General features: G+C 39.0%; 2 protein-coding genes across 3 annotated transcripts; both read right to left on the bottom strand.

Moving 5' to 3' along the window:
• Nucleotides 1-900: 900 nt before the first annotated feature.
• syt5a (synaptotagmin Va) lies at nt 901-18,648 on the bottom strand. 2 transcript variants are annotated; one of them, XM_071474712.1, is made up of 10 exons: nt 18,525-18,648; nt 10,474-10,643; nt 10,008-10,022; nt 8,407-8,588; nt 6,057-6,143; nt 5,686-5,853; nt 5,408-5,575; nt 5,159-5,276; nt 4,912-5,045; nt 901-3,181 (listed from the first exon to the last, which is right to left on the bottom strand). In XM_071474712.1, the coding sequence occupies exons 2-10, from the start codon at nt 10,634-10,636 to the stop codon at nt 2,972-2,974; spliced, it is 1,245 nt and encodes a 414-aa protein (XP_071330813.1). In that variant the 5' UTR covers nt 10,637-10,643; nt 18,525-18,648; the 3' UTR covers nt 901-2,971. The 2 variants fall into 2 exon arrangements, with proteins under 2 accessions (XP_071330813.1, XP_071330814.1); XM_071474713.1 differs by lacking the exon at nt 10,008-10,022.
• A 2,583-nt stretch (nt 18,649-21,231) lies between these two features.
• On the bottom strand, nt 21,232-23,290 carry LOC139618622 (ferritin, middle subunit). Its single transcript, XM_071474711.1, has 4 exons — nt 22,977-23,290; nt 22,357-22,503; nt 21,808-21,933; nt 21,232-21,684 (listed from the first exon to the last, which is right to left on the bottom strand). Exons 1-4 carry the CDS (start codon nt 23,076-23,078, stop codon nt 21,529-21,531), a joined length of 531 nt encoding a protein of 176 aa, XP_071330812.1. The 5' UTR covers nt 23,079-23,290; the 3' UTR covers nt 21,232-21,528.
• Between the last annotated feature and the right edge of the window lie 39 nt (nt 23,291-23,329).

Raw genomic sequence — 23,329 nt, 5'->3', positions numbered from 1 at the left:
ATCTAAGGTTGTGATATATATAGATTTTTTAAATTATATTTTTTAAAATCTCATTATTGGGTCATAAAATAAACATCCTAAAAATGTATTTCTTAGCCATAAAGGTCCATTGCTTTTAACCACATTAATTCTTACTAAGAAATTTTCATGCAAATTTATTTTCATGAGACATATTTAACATTTAACCTTCAGATTTTGAATGAGATGAATTTTTTAAAATCAGATTTGCCAGTTTGATCATGTAAAGAACTGAACTTTTTTTTCTTTTTATAACATTTTGTTTATTTATCTGCGCTTTCTTTTTGTTTATGACTGTTTTCCTTCTTTACTGTTTCTTCTTCTCTCCTGTCTGTGGTAATTATGTTTCCTGTGCCCCCTCCCTCCCTTGTCTCTCTAATTCCTGCCTCACATGTTTGGCTCACTGCGTGAGACAAGGACTAAAGAGGACACACTGTTAATCCAGTCTTTCACTTGTCGCATCGAATCAGGACACACTCACATACACATGTACTCACGCTTACCTCACTGAAATCAAATGTATCAGTGAAGGTTACACAATTTATTCTGAAAAAAGCCTCCATATTCATAGTTAGATTACTGGGACAAGCGGCAGCAATAATCTCAGGGTGAATGATTAGTTACCCTCAGAAAATTACAGTGAAAGGTTTGTTCTTCTGGATGTGAGGTTCACAGGAAAGCTAACTTTATTAGAGGGAATAATCCCACTCTGAAGCATGATATGTAAAAATATTTTATGCTGAAGATGCATTTACCTGATTCCACTGATGTGAGTGTGTGAGACTCCCTGTTTGTGGGGGCAAATAAAAGGATGTCATGTTCACACATGACAGAATTATAGTGTGTGTGCACATGCAAATCCATCCATTACTGAGCCATCTGTCGTTAGGAAACATTTTATTTACTCAGCTATTTATTTGCAGTCACATAGCATGTATCGAACGTGAAACCAGAAACAGATTTCCATTTTTTTTAATGATATACAACACACACACACACACACACACACACACACACACACACACACACACACATGCACACCCACTTCAAGCAGGATCTTGTCTCATTCAACACAAGCACAGAAGGAGCCACAAAGAGACAGAACAACAATTAGTAAAAACATGTAACTAAATTCAACAAATTTCATGGGAAAAAAATCAAAATTAGACAAGAGGGTTTTCAGAGTAAACAAGAGGAAAACATAAGGAAGAATATTCACACTTCAGCTCTGCAACAGCAGATCAGTGTTACTCAAACGTCGTCTGAGTGCAGTCTGAGCTAAAACCTCCAGCTTTACTCACAGTTACAAATGGTGGAAGGAGTGAAAGTGGGAAGGCGAGGGTCACATGACTACCATTAGCTAGCATACTGACACCTTTAGCTGGTTTACCTGTACTTGCAGGACTAATCAGTGAAGCAGGGAACGATACAATGACTCTTAGGAAGTTTGTCAAACTCTCTACAACAAAGAGAAAAATGCAGTAAAGCTGTAAACCTCCCACATTATTTTTTCACCTCTATTAGTTTTGACAAATCATGACCAAAACAATGCAAGAGAATAGTAAAATTATAATGAATAAAAAAACAATGATCATAAAAAGCAAACTGAAGCAAGCTAACCCCCTTATTGATATCACATTTTATCTATTATGAATATTCATGCAAACTTATTCAGATCTTGAAATCCACATAAGCATCACTTCACAATAAGCTGCTTTTCAGTTTTCCCTCAACTTCTTCAAGACGTGGACCTGTTGCATCAATCAGCTGTTCACAGTGTCAAGAGAAATAGCAGCTGAGCTGAGCTTATACAATAACAATCAAACACACAGTGTGGTCTGTAACAGCTTGCACAGTTAATAGCAGGCGAGTTAGCCGGCTCTAAACATGCTAGCATATTAGCTCATTTGCGGTCATGCTAACTCCAATAAGCTGTTGGTCATGTGACTCTCACCTCACAGGTCATAGCTGTTTGTTGAGAGACTCCCAAGTATATGGATGCAACATCATTAAGAGTGGAAGGGAAGCAACAGTTTAGGTTTTGGACACATACTAACAAACCAGTAGAGTGAAACTTGCTCTAATCATACCACAGTATTAAAATAATTCAACTACAGTAAACTGATGCTGAAGAAAGAGGTGTTTAGCCTTGACACAGAAGACGCTGGTTACATGAAGGAGGCGTCGCTCAGTAAAGTTTAGGTGGTCAGGAAAATAAATATTAAAGAGGTACTCCACCAATTTTACACATGAAGTTAAGGTTTCTCATCCAAAGGAGTAGTACTCTACGGAGGCCCTAAAGTCCATAAAGTATTTTTTTAAATCTTGTGCGCAGAAGTTATTTATACAAAGTAAGCATAGATAATGTCATCCCAAAATGGTCTGAAGCCAGTGTTATAAACTGGAGTCGTTGAGCAGGCAGGGCATACATAAAGGCTTTCAGAGACTACCAAGTTGCACTGTGGGAAGCGTAGGAGCCAGGATGTTTGAGATTAAATGTCAGGAAATCTTGGCCTCTGCTGCGTCGACTTTAACAATTCTTTTTTTTCTTTTAATCTGTCTCTTGTGAGTCTGCCACCTTTATGAAATTGCTGGAGAACCCCTTTAATTGGGAGTCATTTAACTGGTCATTCAGTGTAAATGTGCAGTTAGAGTATGCACGAGCCAGTGCACAAACATATGAGTTCAGGTCTACTTCAGCTAGGATTGTGCAAATGTGGGTGTGTTGCAAATGCATTTGCATGTATTTGTATGCATTTCTATGGGATGTATTTAACACAATATAAAGAACACATGTAGTCATACAAAGAGATCCCAAAATGAAATATTACAAAATGAATGTTGGTGTTAAAACATCACTATTCAAGTTATAGGTCATTTTATAAAACCAATGGTTGTACAGTTGTCCTGTGTAGACAATGCTGTATACATATGTGTGTCTGTGTGTGTGTGTTTAGCGGATGGGGGCCTTCAGAGCAGCATCCACCTCCTCCTCAGGCAGCAGCGTGTGCCACTGGGCCACAGGACGCCTGGGATTGGCCAGCATGTCCGACCAGTGGCGCAGCCCAACACCTGAGGCGCCGTAGCCGATCCAGCACTTGCCGATGGGGTCGTTGCTGCCCAGCTTGTCGTAGTCGTACACAGTGATCAACACCTGGATTTTCTGTGTGTGGAGACAGCAGAGAGGAAGAAGCTGTGGTTTGATCATCTTCTACTGTATGTATCCAAATTATGTTATATGTATAAATGTTAATCTGGCTAACGGGTAGCAGTAATGTAATAATATGAATATTATTACATTACTGCTCTCAGGGTATGTGTATACATGTGTAGGCTGGATCAGTTTGATATCTTAAACTCAAATTTAGGGTTAACAGAGAAAAACTTTCCTCTTCACCCGATGAAAGTGGAAACAGCCTTTTAGTGTCATCTTCTGCACATACACCAGATTCAGATTTCAGATTCAGATTTCCTCTAATGGTCATTTTTATGTAGGTACATAAAAATGTACAATCATACTGTACAAGTGAAGTAACAATGAGATGAACACATTTCTGAGAGGAGGGCAGCATTAAACAAAGGAGTTTATGCAGGAATTCATAATTAGCTTGTTATTAATCCATGGGTAAAACATTGTAGGGTTTGTTAATGCGACAGTGGAGCCTTACAGGGAGACTCTTAAATAGCTCCAATACTCAGGCTCCACATTTATTTGATAGTTAAGTCTGCCTTTGAACTACCTGGTCTTTGTCATTTTAAGAAACAACCCTCAAAATAAAAAGGAAAACCCCCTGAAAGCAGCATCCTTCTATTTCTTTTATTACTTCTTCAGCAGCAGCTGCAACAAACTGTACAAGGTAGAAATGTGCAAAACTTTATTTTTAATTTTAGTCAAGATTAACTTCTTATCAGAGGCCACAGATTTCTGAAGTTACCAAATATGCAAATAAACTACGGCAAAATGTTTATAAGAGTCTACAGCCGCTGTGGTGGTTCCATTTACCTCATAAATTGGATGTCAGAGCTAAGAATGACGTCACACCTGAGTTAACCACATTCCAGTACAAGTCAGTAGCTTATTATTGTTGCTGCTTGCTTGTCATTGTTACTGTTGACAATATCAGTTGATAAAAAAGCACAAGCACTCTGTGTACAACTGATTAATAAGTCACAAATAAGACAGAAGTGCTAATGCAGAGGATATTACTACAGCTTCCACTTCTGTTCATGTGCAGAGCAGCCATCTTGAATTTTGAGGTTGGAACTCTGATGTGAGGGGACGTTACAGTTGAAATTTCTGACTGTTCAAATGGATCGCACCATCACACACAGTGGTGCTTTGAGCTAAATGCTAGCAGCATGTTAACATGCGCCCAATGACAACGCTAACATAATATTGTGAAACAGGTATAAGAATTAGCAATAATCATAACAAGCATTGCTGAGGCTGATGGGACTATCTATAGTTTGGCAATTATTTGGATGCAAACCAAAGTATAGGACAAGTTCAAAAACTTTGACCTAAATTTGTTTGACTTACTGATGGCGCGAGATGAAAAGTCAGAGGATCACCAATGTTATTGTGATTCATCCTCTGGGGAACTGTGCACGTCTGTGTGACACTTCATGCCAACACATTTAACAGTTGTTGAGATATTTCAGTCTGGACTCAAAGTGGTGGACCAATCAATCAACACTGTCACTCCTACAGATGATGATGCAGTGAGATAAAATGACATCTAAAGCTTGAATATTTTAACTGAATACATCTTATATTATTAGCTAAATATTTACATGTCAATTTAGATGTGTGTTAAATCTATTTTATAATAACTGAACAACGTTAATTCCTAGAACCATCCGATTCAACCCCCTGCTGAAAAAGGTACAAACCTGGATCTGAGAGAAAGGGATCTCGAAGCTGAAGCTCTCATTGAAGTAAGGATTCAGAGTGTTTTGTTTGACTGATGTCTTCTTCTTCTTCAGTCGCTTCCCGTTGTGCTGCAGCACCACCTTAACGAAGGGATCTGAGACGGAGAGACATGATATCAGACCAGCAGGGATACGGTCACTGTCGTCCATTACCAGTCTCAGTCTTTAGTTCGCAGCATGCATGTAAGTATGTGTGTGTTGTGTTCACCTGACAGTCCACCGACGTCCATCTTCTTCAGGTTCTTGGCTTCCATGACGTTCACTGTTAGCTTACCGGCCGTGGGGACGTAACGAAGGGAAATACAGATGTCACCCAGCTTTTCTTGCTGTCAGGGACAAAAAATAAACATAGATGAGGTGTCATTTTGAACAGTGTTTTGGTTACTTGAAATGTTGATAATGGGTGTTAAAATCATTGTACAGTGTGTTTCAATGGATGAAAAAAAAAGTCAAATACCTCCTCTTTCTCTCCCCCAACCAGATCTTTCCATTCGTGTATCGGCTGTCCGAGGTCTATGCTGTTCATGGGGATCTTGATCTCGCCGATGACGTCATGTTTACCAAAACGGTCAAAGTCAAAAACCTGGAGCACCAGAGTCTGACCACCCAACTCACTATAAGGTATCTGGAGAGGTATGAAGAGTATTTAAAAACTGTTAAAGACTGCAGAGAATCTGGTGATTCAAACTCAAAACTGTTCATGTTTGGTAAGATCTAACGTATTGCTGTACAGACCTTAAAAGTGAAGGTCTCGTTGAAGACAGGACACAAGTTCTTGCGCTGAACTTTGGTCTCAAACTTCTTCTTCTTGTCTGGCAGCATGTAGACTTTGACATAGGGGTCTGAGGTGCCACCCATGTCCATAGCTGGGAGGTCCTGAGCCTGGAGGATGCCCACTATGAGCTGGAAGAGGAGGGTGAGAGTGGGAGATAAACTGAGGGTCCCAAATCATGACAGTCAGACAGCTTCTCAGAATAAAGGGCATCATCATCATCATCATCATCATCATCATCGCTGAGCCCTACCATTAATTCTGTAGTTTCTGTATTTATGAGGAATTGTGAGTAGTCTTCCAAAATACTATGTTCAGGTGTGTATGTGTGTACCTGGTTATCAGTAAAGTTATAATCCAGTGTGTACTCCAGTTTGCCAAAAAATTCCTTCTCTTCTTCTTCCTTCCCGTCCTCTCCTTCCTGGAAGAGACACAGCATGGTTTGAGCAGTTAACAGACGATGGTACAGAGCACTACGATTCCTATTTTATAAGGCAAAAATATTCAGTTCATTAGGATCCAGAATCAACCATCCAGACAAAGCCTGCAGTTACAGTGACACACCTGGGGCTTAAAGTTACCCTGTGGAGTTTTTGACCTCTGAAGCTATGGGGCAGTATTTTTATGAGTTGTCTGCTGTTTCCATCAAAATGTTCTACACATTTGTGAGGCACATTTTAGATACGTCTGCAATTTTCCCCATAGTCACCACCCTATTTTCAGTACGACCAAGCATTAGTCTTATGATTCATGATTTTTAAAAATTGTAAAATAAAATTTGGTTCAAGAGAATCTATATCTATATCAGTTAGACAGAGTGTAGTTATGTGAACACAGATTATTGGAAAGGCTATAGGAAATCAGCATTTATGAAAAGAGTAACACCTGCATCATGTCTTTCTCAAAATGGCAACCAAACCATATATATACTGTATAAACCAATAGGCTAATAGGTGTGTTTAAGCATACATCTTTACACATTGTCAAGTTTACATCCATATTTAGTGCAAATTGAAATTGAATTTCCAGAAAACCAACAAAAGAAAATTTGAGGTTGAACTTGAAGCAAACTGAAAATGCACATAGATGGATGGAGGACACATTTAATGACAGCAAGAGGAATCAAGAAGATGAAATAATACACTTCCAGTCATAATTTAGTCAGATTTGAGGTAAAGCCTCTGGTTGAGAAGTTTATCGTCTCAATGATAACACAGAGATGTACGTTAGTGTATGTAAGAAAAATGTGATGTCTAAGAGTCAAGTTTTTCTGGGAGTTGGATGGTTAACCGTACCTGTCTTCAGAGAACCTGTTGGTATATGGGTGCTGTTTCCAATTTTAAACACCTGACAGGGATTGAGCCATTGTCTCTTTAAATGAATGTGTGTGAATCAGTGTGCAGACGTTACTCTTTTCATCTGCTCCACATTGATGCTTGTTACCATAAGCTTCTCCAGTCTGTGTCCAATCACAGGGGAGTAGCAACTCTGCGTCATCATCCCTTTTTTATGACATTTACCATGAAGCACCATGGCTGAAAACTGTCACTTCAGCCATTACTGGTCTCAACCTGGATAAAAGCCAAACAGCTGTGGACAGTGAGGCAGTGACTACAGTCAGTGCAGCTCCAGATGTTGGCCTGTGGAGGGTGTAGACAGCCAGGAACACATGTTACTAACTGCATCTATTGTTCTACCCTTAAAAGGAATAGTTCAACCTTTTGAGAAATACTCTTTGATTTCTTGCCCAGAGTTAGGAGGTGAGGTAAGCATGAGGAAGACACAACTTTCATGTATGTACAGTAAATAGTTTGTTTAGCCAAACACAACTCTGGAAACAGAGTGATATAGCTAACCTGGTGATGGTGCATTATGCTACCTTCGGAACAAATCATAGACTGTATATAAAGATGGACGTAGCCTCTGTGACATCAGCCACAGGCTTCTGAAGAGCGGTTTTGAAGCTTAGAGTGGGCAGCTCGGCCGATGCCATCTTGGCAGTGACTGACTCCGCCTAACTCCCTGCTAATCCAAATATGGAGCGTGTGTGGAGCTGAGATTTTGGTGTATGAAAGTTTGTTGCAAGCATAAGATCATCCACCCGTCACTCAAAGTGGCCACGCCCCCAGTTGAGCAGAACTTTAAGTCTTGATAAAATTTAAACGGATGAGTTATATTAAATTCACCACCTGTACAGTTGTCACAGCTATAGAGACCAAAAGCGTTTTTTCTACCAGGCTGTAAGTGTGTTTATTTCTACTGTAAAGTTGGACATTTTAACAAGAAAGTCTATGGGGATTAACTCTTTTGGAGCCAGACTCTATTGGCCATTTGAGGAACTGCAGTTTGCTTTTTTTGCAGTTGGCTCTTCCATGTTGGCTTCATTTGGACACAACAAGGTTTACTCTTCCCCCTGTTTCCAGTCTTTGTGCAAGGCTAGCTAGATAGCTATATATTTACTGTACGGTACAAAATGGTATAGAATCAGCATTTTAACTAACTCTCAGCAAAAAATAAAATAAGCGTATTTCCCAAAATATCAAACTATAGTTAAACCATACAACCCCAGCTAACTTGGGGAAAGTTTTGTGATAGAAATTCATGTTTCCTGCAGCCACATTGGAAGTAGAATGAGTGTGCAGCAACTCATGAACATGAACCAGAGCCCCTCTACCTTCACTCACCTTCTTGTCATCGCCATCCTCTCCCTCCTTGTCCTTCTTTCTGCGCCCTCGTCCTCCCTTCCTCTCACGGACCTTCTTGGGCTTCTTGCCCTTGTTGAAGCACTTCTTGTAGATGCAGAATCCTAGGCAGGCGACAAGGGCAAGGACCACTACCACGATGGCTCCCACGGCCCACATGGGCACTGGAGAAGAGAGGAAGGAGGTTGGTGCTGGGTACTTTGATAGAAAACAGTGGTGATGCTGCCAGGGTGAAGAGTTTTATTCCTACTGAGCAAGATTGGTGTTCTGAAGATTGTAGTCAAGTAAAAACCTTGTACCACCTGTTTTTAATGGTTGTAAATAAATTGAAGTTTAAGTTTAATATCCATGCAAGCAGTGTGGCTCAGTGGACGGGCGATCTGTTGCTCTGTCCAACATTTGGTCAAAACTGAGATATCTCAACCACTGTTGAATGGACTGACAAGAACCTTTGTACAGACATTCATGGCCTCCAGATGATGAATCCTAATTACTTTTGTGATCCCCTGACTTTTTCTCTACTGCTGCTTGACATATTTTGGATGAATTTCCATAACATTTGCTCAAGCTTCCGAGAGGATCAGTTTTAATGAGTTTCGTGATCTCCTGACCTTTCATTTAGCGCCATCATCAGGTCAAAATTTTAATGTGTCTAATACCTTGGATTGTGGCCAAATACCTGCCAAACTAATGACATCAAGCTTAGCTGTGCTTTTTGTTTAGTGCTGAGTTGCAAATGTTAGCAGGTCCATTGCATCCCTGGGCTTTGCAAACAAATGTGGACGCAAACCTCCACTATTATATAATTGGTTTTTTGGCCTGTGGGACAGTCACCCAATTACTTCCTTTTCTGTCTCCTTCTAAAACACTTAGTACAGTACATTAGAGCAAGTAGAACACAACACACATCTTGACAAACTGCTACTGCAAAATTTTTTTAACTGAGAAATGTTCCTTTTTTCTTTTACAACAGGTTTCCAGTGTGCTTGTGTAGAGAGGGCAATGGGAACTCCCTAAGAGACGTGTGAGCAGCTTCCCTGAGTACAATATGTTGCTACACATTGATTGTTGCAGACAGTCTTCACACACCTGCAGAGGAGGGGTCACCGCACAGACCAAGTCTTTGCTCTTTAGTTAGATAAGATTACACGGATCTGGCTTTTCAAATTTCTGAAAGGTTCACATGGTGGTGCAAGGTTTTCACTTGTGCTAAGATGTTACCGTGTCAAATGGTACCGATGCAGCCTGAAGGCCAAGGTTAATTGTTGAGTAAGACAGAGGCTTATTTAAGTTTAGAATTTGACTCAGAAACTCCAATTTTTGTACTTATTATCTTATAATTAATAATTAGTATGAATATTTTTATTTTTGTCATTCCTAACTTTTCACCCTGTTTCCTTTTCTCAACAGAGGCATAAGAAATGCGCCTGCCAAACACATACAGCACAGATATTTCCCTCCTCACAGGAACTTCTGTTAAACCACACTTGTTGAATACTGTTTTTTGGCACCACTAGAAGACTAAACATGTTTTGTTTTAAAACAGGAAAAACAGGATGGTAAATGATATGAGATGGACTTACTCTTGAGTTTATGATCTTGAAGAGCGGGGCAGAGTGGGCACATGAAGAAATGAGGGAGGACAGAATAAAGAAATGAAACAACACACATGAAAATGGCATAGAGGGATGGTTAATGATGGTGTGATGTGAAACAGCAGAGCCCAAGACACCATGACTTTTTGTCCCTTGTCCCATGATTTACATGAGTAGAGTTATTTTCTCAGACATAACGAAGCTGCTCCAGAGCTCCAGCAGACACATACAGCTGTTTTTAAAGGCTCATAATTACAAGTAAACTGGTGATTCCCCTTTCATTGAAGTAACTAGAGCTCAGTTGTTCATCGCCTAAATATTTCAGTCTTTGACAACACGTCAGATTCAAATTCACGTGGAGTATTCACGTGTGTTTCATGAGGGAGTTGACATTGTTTTTATGTGTGTATTTTGTGTAGATTTTACATATATGTACACATCTGTGTGTGCTCACTTGGCAGGTGTGTGAGCTCATTGAAGAACTTGTTCTTCATGCTGGCAAACTGGTGGTTGGAGTGGTGCGAGGGGGGTGGGGGAGGCGGTGGGGGCTCCCGCTCCCGCTCCTCCTCCTCGGCCGCCCTGCGGAGTCGCGCCCCCGCCACACTGACCAATCGCATCGCTGCTCTGTGAAAACAAAGGAGAGCAGACAACAAATGGTGAATGACTTAGTAATTTCCAAATCAGTTTTAGAGACATTAAAGCCACCGCAAAACTTTATCAGGGTAGGGTTTGTAACTAAGTCTGTTTATTAATGTATTTTTACCTGCATGATACAAACTGCAGTAAAGTGAACTTTTTCTCATCCACTCAATCTCAGTATAAAATTAAATCCACACATTAAATAGTGACAACACATAACAGCAAACAACACATAAACCTCTTTCTTATCTGAAATATTTCTTCTCCCTGCTTCTTTCTTTTTCAGGCGTGTCCTGTTTGACCTTTCACCTGGCTGTAATCTCTTTAATCCTCTCTCACTCCGCTGTGCTCAGAAAATAGCAACACCACAATCTAAAATTCTCTATTATCTTACAATCCTGCTACTTTTCACTGATTTTACAGTCTCCTGTTGGGTACTTTAACCTGTAACAGTATATTAAATATGGTTAGTTAAACATGTTTTGTACAAAAAATAAAAAATAAAAATTTCCAGGGACAGCTCCAGCCAGAGACAGGCCACAAGGACTGCCCCCAGAAAGCAGGGGTGTCTGGTCATCTTAGCATCTGCATACTCTAGCCAAATTATACGACAGTTTCAGGAGAAAGTAATTCAATATATATTTGGTCTATGATGGTGATGTTATTCTTTGTTATTCATTCATTTTGTCTTTTTGCATTATTCCCAACTTGTGAAGCTAGCTCATTAGCTAACTGGCTAGAAAACAACTAGTCAACTGGCTACTTTTTGGCTAATGTTAACCAGAACTATTAAGTGTCACATACAGTGTTACGCTTTTGAGGTATTGCATATTTCTGTTGTGTGCAAATATATACTTTTGCCCGGTTAACATTTCTTTAATAAAAAGCACTTTTTACTCCAATAATTTTTCTAACTGAAGATAAACCTGTAGACAGGTGTGTGTGAGCCCACGTATGACAGCTACAGTATAACCGTAAAATTGCTGGCAAAAACGGAAATTATAGCCACAGCCTTACAACAACAAAAGGACTAAGTGAACATTTTGAGGAAAACACTTATTTGGTTTATTGTCGATAGTTAGATGAGAAGATTGAATTAATTCTTATGTCTGTGTGATGAAAATAAGGCTGATTAATAAGTTACATCTCACTTCTTTGATGAGTACAAACACTGAGTTGTAAAACTGACTTGGTTTTACAGGACAGATCCTAGCTAAATGTGCTAAGCTAATCTAATCGACTGATGGTGGCAGCTGCATATTTACTGCACAGACATAATGAGACTTGTATCAATCTTCTCATCAAACTCGCAGCAAGAAAACAAATACGTGTAATTTCCTCAACTGTCTGCGTCTTTTCTCCTTTCGTCCCTTTCCTCTTTATTTGGTCATCCTTATTTTTGTTGTTTATCCCTTGCTTCCCCCTCTCTTCCTCCTTTACTTTTCCTTCCTCCCTAAAATTGAGCTCTTGCACATAATAATCCCTCTGACTTTGTGACAGCAAGGCTGCTGGATACACACACGCACACGCACACACACACACACACACACACACACACACACACACACACACACAGAAAGAACAAGAGAGAGAGAGAGATTAGACATTTTGACCCATCAGTAGGAAAAGCAGAGGTGTATATAATAAATTAACACTGGTGACAATGAGCCAGCATTTACCACCATTCATTTATCATTTACACCTGTGTTTTTTTACTGACATTATCCTAATACATAGACAATCTTAAAAGAGTGGAAAATAAAAATATTTATGCTTTTTTTCCCTCCATTCTTCATTTCCATACTGATGATGAGGCATACTGTGAATTTACCTCACTAAGATAAAAAGCTGGGTTTATCTTCAGCCAAATCCCTCTCTATCACTGTGGGAAAAAGCAATAAAAAGAGATGATATCAGTCCGTGGTAATCATACCTTTCTGTTAAGCACTTTTGTGCCCTGTCTGGAGTTCAACCTGTCAGATGTGCACTCATAGGCACATTGACATTTAAACACACACACACATGCACACACTAGACATCCCTCTGTCGCTGCACAGCGATGTAACAGGATTGATTGCCAAAGGTAATCCAAAAATCCCTCAGCTTAAACAAATTAAGGACAGTTTGCCTCACTGAGTCTTTCGCCCCATTCCCCGCCCATCCTACCATCACCCCCCCCCCCCCCCCCCCCCCCCCACTCCTCCCCTCTGTCATTGCCCTCTGTCCGTCATTTATCCTCCCTCCTGACAGCTGCAGTAGAGACATACCTCCACACATACACAGACGTACATACACATCATATTTCCATAATGAGATCTGATTTAGTTGGCAGGCTGTGTTACCCTGTGTTGCTGGTCTTTGTAGCCCCCTGGATTGCATAAGCAGAGGATTAGAGAGGGAAACCTCAGTGTGTGTACAGGACTGAGAGAGAGGTGGATCCCACTCACAAACACATACAGAAATGTAGCTGATTAAATTTGACAGATCAGTGGGTCATGCATTGAGAACTGTAATGCAGCAGCTGCAGTGTATACTGAATATACATTATTCTCTCTCTCTCTCTCTCTCTCTCTCTCTCTCTCATCCTGGTCTGTTAATACACCATCTGCAACTGTAAAAACATTTCCATTTTATTAACATTATTACTATTAATATTATTATTATTATTATTATTATTACATGCATTTTTCTTATTTTCTGTGGGTATTTTGTGTTTATCTTGAGTGTAAGCTGCTGGAACACTCCACTCCCCATGTGATTGATAATGTTTTATCTTATTTTATCTTATCTTGCCACTAGAAACAGAGGGAAACAGCCTGGCTCTGTCCATATGTAACAAAACCAAACAATATGGTGAAAACAAATCTTTTACACTTTTCTTTTTGAACCGATTAAATGAACATGTTGATTAGTGAGCTTTAGAGGTGCCAATTCCCATTAGATTTTTACCATGTTGAACTAGCCCTCAGTGATGAAGTTTTAAATAAAAAGGATTGAATTTAACTTGTCTTTATAATCTGAACTGCTTTGAAATTTCACTTTTTAACAGTTTGTTTGTTTTGAAAGAATTTGCACTATTGAAATCCAATGATTTAATGATACTGGTATTTTTTCAATTAGGTCATATTTTGAATCTTTATGTAATATTGTCAGGAAAATAGCATTTACACTCTCTCTGCATTGCCAAATATTTTTAGATTAGACATAAAATATTGTTCAGTCATATGGTTTTCATAGCCAGTTACAAGCCTCCAGTAGACAATAAAACACTATGTGAATCACATACCAACTATCAGATACAATACATTACGTTTTTGAAAAATAGCAACAAAATTTTTCCTGGAAGGTGAATATCACAAGTGAGTGAAAGTGAAAGAATAGTTTCACTTTCACTATATAGTGTTCATATTAAAATGTCCAACATCAGTCTAAACCTGCTGATGGTACTCAAAGTACTTTGGATAAAACCACCCACTGAATTCTGTTCCTCTGCTGTCTCTGTAATGACATTTTATCTCAAGTTCAGAACTCCCCAAATTCAGGCTGATGATGACTACAGTTGTTATCTGGGTCACAGCAGATTTAGGCTGGACCTCTGCCAAAAGCTTACATCAGTGAGTCAGAAACCTGGCTGGCATGGGAATACAAATCTCTGTCCAGAGATTGCACCATGGTGAAATCATGCTCCCAACAAATACCATTTTGCCTCCTGGTTCATAGTTTGAGAAAACTAAAATTAGAAGACTGAAAGGTAATTGGAAGATTATGTGGTGATGCTGCTCTCAGGTAAAAGATGCTCCAAAGACAATAACAGTAACTGGTTTAAAGTTAAAGGTCCCATATTTTACACTTTTTCGGTGTTTTATAATAAGTTCTGATATCCATAACATAATATATAATATAATATAATATATTTTGTTTCAAGTAACAAAAACAATATCAATGTAGTTTTCCTCTCTCAGGCTTCCCTCTGTAGCTGTAGTTATAACAGTTTGGTGAGCCAATCAGAAGAGAGACTCTGAACCTTTCATGTGATTGGCTGATTGTTTTGTGAGTGACTGAAAAAAAATGTTCAGGTAAACACTCAGAGAAACCAAATCCTCCAGGGCTGAATGGTGGGCTGGACTGAGGACATAGCTGAGGGTGATGACTGCTTTGTTGTGACATCACAAAGTTCCAGAAGTCCTGACGGCTGGTTTTAAGGCTCAGTTTCTGAATACAGGCTGTGTGCATTTCTCTGTGGACTGAGGCTTTGATACTTTCACAGTATTAATGTAGAACCTAGACCTGCTTTATAATTAAAAAACACATGGACATCTCACTTTTATACAATATGGGACCTTTAAGTTGGAAAGATTTTGTTAGTTCTAAAAAACAAAAGCAACTATATGAGTGGAAAAACAGTTAATCCTTTAACACCTGAGCCTCAAAATGTCTGCCTGGATTTTTTTTTGCTTATTTTGACTATAAAAAGGTCAGAAAATGTACGGTGAGTAAGTGCTTTTGTCCATTTTTCCAGAATACTTGGAACTTTCAATATATGGCAGTTTCAACCAAAAATTTGCTGTATTTCTCCACTCTGCTGTCTCTGTATTTGCCGGTAACAAAAGGGCACATTCCCGGTCTTTCGGGAGAGGTGGGAGTGAAATTACTGTAATGACACCTATATGCCTATAAAGCGCAAGGTCTTAGCTCTCAGAAACCGTTGGAATTTTTGCGATTGCTCAAACCGTGACAGAGTTACGGTAATCCAAAGTGTACCTTGTCGACGACACACTCGTTTTTAAAGGGTTAATAGAAGTCTTAACAACAGAAACCTACAAGCAACATCATCTGTCAAAACAGAACGAACAGCCTTTTATATTGACAGACTGTTAAGAACTATAAACTGTAAAGAACAATGTCTGACATATTAAACAAAAGTAACATCATAACAAAACTGTATGAGTCACTGTTTGGCAAAGAACCACCAACGCTCACAACACAACAGCACAAAAAGCAGAGTGAAGGTTCTTTAAGAGCCCAACTTAAGGAAAATTACACACTACAAATCACCACATCAAGTCTGTATATAAGAACAGTCAGTATATTTAAACAGCCAACCCCAAAGTAAAGACTTCAGCAGATAGCATTTACTGATTTTAACTACAGAAAAGTGTGTTTACAGTATATCATTGTTGTCCATGCATGTTCACTCTTGACCTTTGATAACAATTTACATGACAGAGCTGAGAATCTGCACTCAAGGACCCACTTAGTAATGATACAGAGCTTTCAGTCACATCTCACAGTCTTCATCTACAGGGTAGTGTATCACTTCTGTTGAGTGTGAAACCAAAACTATTCCTAAAGGAACAAGAGACCCCTGACCCTGACTCTGACTCTGAAGACTGCTGCTTGTACTTTTTCTAAGAGTGGCCTTCACTGTGACCACAAAGATGGGTAGAAGATATTGTTTGTCACAGATTTATCATTCTAATCCATCACAAATGAGATTCTGTCTGTGGTCAATTTTTAAAGTCAACAAGAGTCAGTTCAATTCTGGAAAAGCTGATTCTTTTTTTCCTTAATAGTTTCTGTACTTGAATAAAACAAATCTTTGTTTACTGAAATTGTTTAACGGGATTCATTTTAGTTGTGTGGTTTTAGATAATGATTAGTGAATTGATGGATTAGTCAGCTGACAGAAAATTAATTGGCAACAATTTTGATAATCTATCATTGTTTTCTTCCACAGTATTTTTCACTATCTGACATTTAATGGACCAAACAATTAATGGACTAATCAAGATAATCAGGCCTCTTGTTACCTCCAATATTTCAGACACCAGTTTTGGGCTAGATTTGAACCAGGTTTTATTTTGTTTTACCATTTAAAGACGCTGCGGTCTGATCTGCATGCAGACAGATTGGAGGTGAACAGCTGACAGTGGGATTTGTCAGTTTAAAAGCTCAAAGCTCTGAACTGAAGCTGAGGCTCCATTAGGCTTCTGACACTCTGCCTGACTACACACACACACACACACACACACACACACACACACACAGACACACACACACACACACACACACACACACACACACACATACGTCAGTAACTTTGGAATTTAGTGTTAACTTCAAATATCAGAAGCCAAGCCGTCATATTTTTAGCGGTCTGACAGAGAAAATGAGCAATAAAAATACTATATAATAGATAGATAATGAGACTTTAGTCTTACACATAGAAGCAAAGTAAAGCCATATAAGATTGTGTTCAATATTAACGTAACACTGCAGCAATAGTCCTATGAGAATTTACATTGTTGTTGTGTTTTGCAATATCTTTTCAAGGTCGGAGAATTTCTTCAGCAGAAAGGTCGAAAAGGCCATAAAACCAAAGAATAACATGTTTTCCTTGATTTCCAACTGAAACCTTGACAGGAGAGAACATTTTACATTTTTCCTTTTTTATTTGTAATTTGGGTACTACTGTAAACATAAAACTTTTATTTTATTATTCATTTAAACTTCTTATACCAAGGTTAAAGAAATGGTTAGACTTTTTGAGAAAAATATGCATGCTTTCTTTTTTGCTGAGAGTTAGATAACAACTCACTTATCTGTCTGGTACATGGTATATGAAGTTACAGCCAGCAGCCGATTAGCTTAGCTTAGCATAAAGACTGGAACCAGAGGGTACCAGTTAGCTTTTGACAAAATCACCTCTAGAGATCACAAATTAATATGTTGTATCTTCAACCTGTACAAAATCAAAGTGTAGCATAGTTATGTGTCTGATTATGTTATAGCAGCGACTTCCTGGAGTCTTGTTGTCATGGTGATTAATTACTGTAAACAGAACTGAGGTTCAGCTAGCTTTCTCCCTGTTTCCAGTCTTTTGCTAAGCTAACCTGCCTCTGGCTCCTGCTACATATTTAGCGTACAGTCATGAGAATGATATTGATTTTCTCATCTAACTTTCTGCAAGAATAGCAAATACAGCGTAATTCCCACAATGTCAAACAATTAATTGATTAAAACAAGTTTCTATATTGGAAAGGTTAAAAGGCCGTGAATTAAAATGGTAACTTTCCTTTTTTCAAATCTCCCACTAAAAACCTAAATAAAGCATTTGTCCATTTTGAGCTGAGTTTGATGAGATAATAAATATTTGTGCATTTGCTAAGAAACTCCATCTGGATTTCCAGCACACTAGGTGCAAACAACCACCCAGAATCCAACCTCCACAAGCACTACTGTTGTAGAGGTGTGTTGCAGGTGATTTCACGTGAACACAGACACTGCAAATAGACCTGCATTAGCGTCCTATAATCCACTTAAACTAATCTTTGCCAGTTTTGGAAAACATCCTCCACTATGTGTAAAATCAAATGTTTCTCTCATGGAAGAACTTTCTCAGGGAAATGTATGAATTAAAAGACAGAGAATGCAGTAAAAGTGAATTAATAAAGTACAAAATCCAATAAATTGACATTAACCTTGATCTCCTCTGACCACAGCTGCTACTTAACAGAGTCATATACAATTGAAATACTAGTAGATAAACATAGATAAAGCTAAAATAAGGAAAACAAACTACAGCTAAAATTAGTCATTAATGGACCTACAGGAAATTCATCGTGTCAAGTTTAATGAAATCTCAAGTTAAAGCACCAAGCTTTTGCTGGTTCCAGCTTAATTAATCGCAAAGGTTTTCCTTCTTTTCTCTGCTTCCATTCATTATTAATAGAATAACTTTTAGTTTTTTGACTGTTTGTTTTGAAAAAATCTGTTTCAAAACATAAAATTTGATGACTATGATGACTAAAGAGTTATAAATCCAAAATAAACAGTAATACAAACAAAAACCAGAATATAACTCACCCTGTTTAGTGTCAGTCCCTCTGGTTTCTGTGGTCTTTATTATTTTTGCATCCAAATGTTCTCCAGACAAATTCACCACCACTGACATAAGAGATGTCCTTGTACACAACTCCCTCTCTCTCTCTGTCCCTCCCCCTCCCCCTTCTGTGTTAATCTCCACAATATCCCTCACTGCCAACCACTTACTGTCCAACGACACTGCAAAAAAAAAAAAAAAGTCTGTATTTGAGAGCCAGTTCATCAACACTGTGACTTCAAGTCTTCTCCATCAGAACAAGTGAGAATTTTTCATGATATTCTTGTACGACATGTTTAAGGATTTTGTCAGATACAGTTAAATTATATTGAACACGGGAATTAAATAAAAATAAAGATGTCTTGTGTTGAAGAAAGTGCAATTATTTTTACACTATTGTTATCTCTTTAAACTGCTATAAAAGTGATATAAAAAAAATTCCCTAGACCTCATCTTAAATGACATGTTAAGGTGTGTGTATTTTACAGTGTACGAGCTCAGGCTCTCTCTCCCTGTGTCTCCTAATCTGCTCACACAGAGGGGAGGGAGGGACACTGATTTGTTGTCGTATTTAAATACAAATAGGACTCAAATCAGACTGTTACAGTGGTTCAGACAGCTACATTTTGATTCAAGAATCTAAATTCAAGAAATGATTTAAACCAGAGGTTCCGAACCTGTAGCCCAGGGGCCCACTGTTGGGGCGCCACGATATTGCAAGTGGGCTGCCAAATCATTTGCAGAACAGTACACTTTTGGTAAAACGATAAAAATATAATTATTTTTTTCAAATGTTTTAAAATGAAATGATCTTTAAAAACTTTAAAATATTTTAAAACTCCTCTAATGGTTTTTTTTTCACACCAAGTTTTATGTTGCCAGTCTACATTGTATTGTACCTGTGCCTCAGTCCGATTGCACGCTAAAAGATTACATCCATGGCAAAAACTGGAGAATCAAACTGTGTCGCTGATTAGTAACAAGAACAATTATAAGAAAAGAAGGTCAAGAGACAGATGGTGAATCTAGTGATCTCTCCCAGAAAAACTGAGCTGCCCCTGCTTTCAGTTCAATCCTAATGTTTGATTGTTATCATTAAAATAACAACTGCTCTGTGAACCCAGTATTTATTATAGGTTCAAATATGTGGGCCATGAGTTGGCATATTTCCATACATATTTCCATATTTCCATACATAAACTCTGCCCTAAAGCCCACTGTGCTCTACCTGCTCAGCACCAACCTGCAGAGAGACACAGTTAGTGACTAGCTGATGGACATGGCCTGATATTTTTCTACAGAGTTGGTTGAGACCAAAACCAAAGTTCACTGCATCAACTTAGTAGGTGATGATATGTCAATATGTCTTTATTAAAATACATTTTTAGATTTAAACTGTTTGCAATTTCATAGCTGATATGTTACTGTTACTCTTAGATCTGTCACAGTTAAACTTGTGAGGGGTCAAAGGTTAAACATAGACACTTTATTGTCTTTTCATCTCAGCTACAGAGTAAATGGGTCGTAACACGGTTCTCTTTCAGCTGCTCGGTCTATAGTGTGTGTACCAATCTTTAGGTTGCTGAGCAGAAGCAACTGAGTTATGACTTCAGAAGCAACAGCACATAAACCTTTACAAACCAGCCCAAAAGCTGAAAATGTACCTAAATGTTATGCTAACCATTCAAATGTGTTTTCATCATTAGTTTCATTAGTATCATGTGTCCATTGTCCACTGGTGGAAAGCAACTGTACTGAAGTACATTTCTGAGGTGCTTTATGTGAGTACTACCATTTTCTTCTACTCCAGACTCATATTTTGTACCATTTACTCCACAACATTTATTTAATGACTTTAGTTACTAATTACTTGGAGATTCAGATTAATCATAATAGAGTTAATTAAATTATGATGTATTATCATGGGTTAAAACAAGATTTAATTGATCTCTCAGGGAAAACTCACAAGCAACAGTAAACAAAATTAGCCTGACCTTTTCCAGCTGCAACATGAAAGATGAGCACATTCATGAAGCAGTAATTACAACCAATAATGTAGATAAAGAAAATGTCCATTCAGCATAATTTGTACTTTTATTTTTGGTATTTATATCTCCTTTACTTCTACACTGCAGTATTAGCATATTAATGGTTTTAAGTTAGGAAATTTGTGAATATTATGAAAAATTATCTTTGGGCTTCACCACACAGCAATTTTTGTTAAATTTTAGGACCTCCTCAACCATCGCTGCTCAAAACAGATAACAGAGGGGGAACTGTTGAGGTGATATTATCCTTTAAAAAAAAAAAAAAAAAAAAAAAAAAGAACCAAAACATTAACTAACCAGCTACACAAATCTGTGATTGATGTCAGCTTATAAAAACCTATTAATGTTCAGGGACACAAACTACAAACTGGAGGACTGTCACGTCCTCTCCAGGTTTCAGGAGTGTGGACAAATGAGGAAATGTCACCACCCTGTGGTCAAAGGACAGAAAATACAACTTTTTAAGATTGTCACTGCAATTTAAGTATTTGTCAGTTATAACTTTACATGCAAGATTCATTCAATAACTGAGTTACCTGACTACTTCAGTTAATTATAACTAAATGTGCAGCACTTAAAGCCAAAATATCTTTTTATAGAAAGGTTGGATTCAAAAGTGCAGGTAATAATTGAGAGACCATAATCCAGCTCAAAATGTTTATTCAGATTAACAGATCAGAAAGCATCACAATCTTTGTTAAAAATGTCACAAGAGGAGGCTCCACAGGTAATGAGGGCAAAGCCACAACCGAACAACATTCATCCTTCCATATGACATTTAAAAGTAGCAATACCACCACGACGTACGAGCACTTATCAACTTCATAGGTTAATCAGAGTAGATATGGATTATTCTCAGTGAACAGCTGGAGCAGAAGGGTGCGTGAATTTAAAGCCTGTGTTAAGATTTCACAGTGGGCTCAATCTTGAGCTTTTGCATTTAGCTCTTGCCGCCCAGGGTGTGCTTGTCAAACAGGTACTCTGCCATCTTGTTGGTGTGGGCATCCATACGGGTGAGGTTGGTGATGTGGTCTCCCAGCTTCTTGATGGCCTCCACCTGCTCGTTCAGGTAGTGGGTCTCCAGGAAGTCACACAGCTGAGGAACGGATGAGAGAACAATTAGTGGTTTAGTAAAACAGACAGATTAACTCGTGCTCATGAATCTCACGTGTACACAGCTTTGTCTTGTTTCAGCATTAAGACTCTTCCTGCAACTTACATGAGGGTCTGTATGCTGTGAAGCCAGCTTGTGCAGGTCCAGCAGAGCCTGGTTGACACTCTTCTCCAGCTGCAGAGCGCACTGCATGGCCTCCAGCCCGCTCCCCCACTCATCACGTTCCGGTTTCTACGGAAGAACAACATTTAATTATAGCAGACTGCACCCCCATTACACTAAGCCTTGTGTACACATGGCACAGTGATCTGAGTCAACAGTTTCAACACCACTACATTTCCCTCTGTCTCACAACAAGCTCAGAGGCTTAGCTCTGCTATTTGATAATGATTACTGAGGAAATCTATTAATTCAGACCAGATTTAGCCTGTGAAATAGGCAAACATGAGATGGATTAGTTACAAAATAGACTGAACCTGAGGGGCTATCAATATATTATAGATAATGAACAAATTGGGGCCAATTCTGTTCAATAAAATAGTAATAATATAGTTCAAACATCCTCAGAGTCAAGACACCACATGCTATCCTCACTTTATCTGTACTAGACACACTGGGTGTGGCGAGACATATCATAAGAGGCCCAGTACTGACCTTGATGTCCTGCAGGAAGATGCGTCCTCCTCTCTTGTTCTGGAAGGACAGCAGCTTCTCAGCATGCTCCCTCTCTTCATCGCTGTTCTCCTTGAAGAAATGGGAGAAGCCTGGGAGGGCCACATCGTCACGGGAGAAGTAAAAGGCCTGTGAGGGGACAGGAGGGGAGGAAGGCAGAGGACAAACAGTTATTAGAAGACATCACCCATCATTATTTTGCTAAAAAACAATGACAAACAGTAGTTATGCAGCCAGGCAGCGGTCAGGCACATGAGTCATGACTTTGGACAGTCTAGTCGGTTTGGACACAGACAGGCTGCAAGCCACCTAAGGATGACACAGCACTTTTTGAGAGATGGGTGGAGCGAAAACATACACAAACACACTCTTTATCTGGCCACCTGCCAGTCAGTGGTAAACAACCAAGAGGAAAAGCACTAACTCTGCCTCCAACTGAAACTGCTTCAGTGCATTGGGTAACATACAATTAATGAGCCATTGCGTCTGAGGCCTTCTGTGTAACTTGAGCCAGTGAGTAAGCTAGCGGGCGCACAGCAGCAGAGTACACGTATATTAACACATACAATCACAAACAGTGTCTGTAGTGTTGTTTTTCTCACCATGGAAGTGTAGGTGTAAGAGGCGAACAACTCCATGTTGACCATCCGGTTGATAGCGGCCTCGCAGTCGCGGTGGTAGTTCTGACGCACTTGAGACTCCATTTTGGCTGTTTTCTTGCGCTTTTTCTTAGCAAAACGGTACAAAAATAGAGCTTTAGGTCGATTTCTTCAGTAGTGTTTCAAGTAGAAAAGGATTTTAAGTTTTAAGGCGAGGCGGAGCAGTTGAAGTGGAAAATAAAAACGGGGACGAAGGAAGAAGTTCCGTTCAATCACTGTTGAAGCAAGAACTCCTCGGAGGTTTCTTCCCTGGTGTGAGGAGGCGACGGGCCGACCCGGTATTTATACCCGCGGCA

This window comes from Trachinotus anak, unplaced genomic scaffold (assembly GCF_046630095.1).
Source record: "Trachinotus anak isolate AG129_WGS33_773 ecotype Australia unplaced genomic scaffold, CSIRO_AGI_Tana_v1 ptg000003l, whole genome shotgun sequence".
Classification (NCBI taxonomy): Eukaryota; Metazoa; Chordata; class Actinopteri; order Carangiformes; family Carangidae; genus Trachinotus; species Trachinotus anak.
The sequence above is the reverse complement of the archived record's forward strand: the minus strand, read 5'-3'. Positions and strand labels throughout refer to the sequence as shown.

Coding starts and splice junctions, on each gene's coding strand:
- syt5a (XM_071474712.1), bottom strand. CDS start 10,636: ATGCGATTGGTCAGTGTGGCGGGGGCGCGACTCCGCAGGGCGGCCGAG. Junction 5,277..5,407: donor TTGGGGGAGAGAAAGAGGAG/GTATTTGACTTT, acceptor TGTCCCTGACAG/CAAGAAAAGCTGGGTGACAT. Junction 3,182..4,911: donor TCCCTTTCTCTCAGATCCAG/GTTTGTACCTTT, acceptor CTCCACACACAG/AAAATCCAGGTGTTGATCAC.
- LOC139618622 (XM_071474711.1), bottom strand. CDS start 23,078: ATGGAGTCTCAAGTGCGTCAGAACTACCACCGCGACTGCGAGGCCGCT. Junction 22,504..22,976: donor CTTACACCTACACTTCCATG/GTGAGAAAAACA, acceptor GTCCCCTCACAG/GCCTTTTACTTCTCCCGTGA. Junction 21,685..21,807: donor CACAGCATACAGACCCTCAT/GTAAGTTGCAGG, acceptor TCCGTTCCTCAG/CTGTGTGACTTCCTGGAGAC.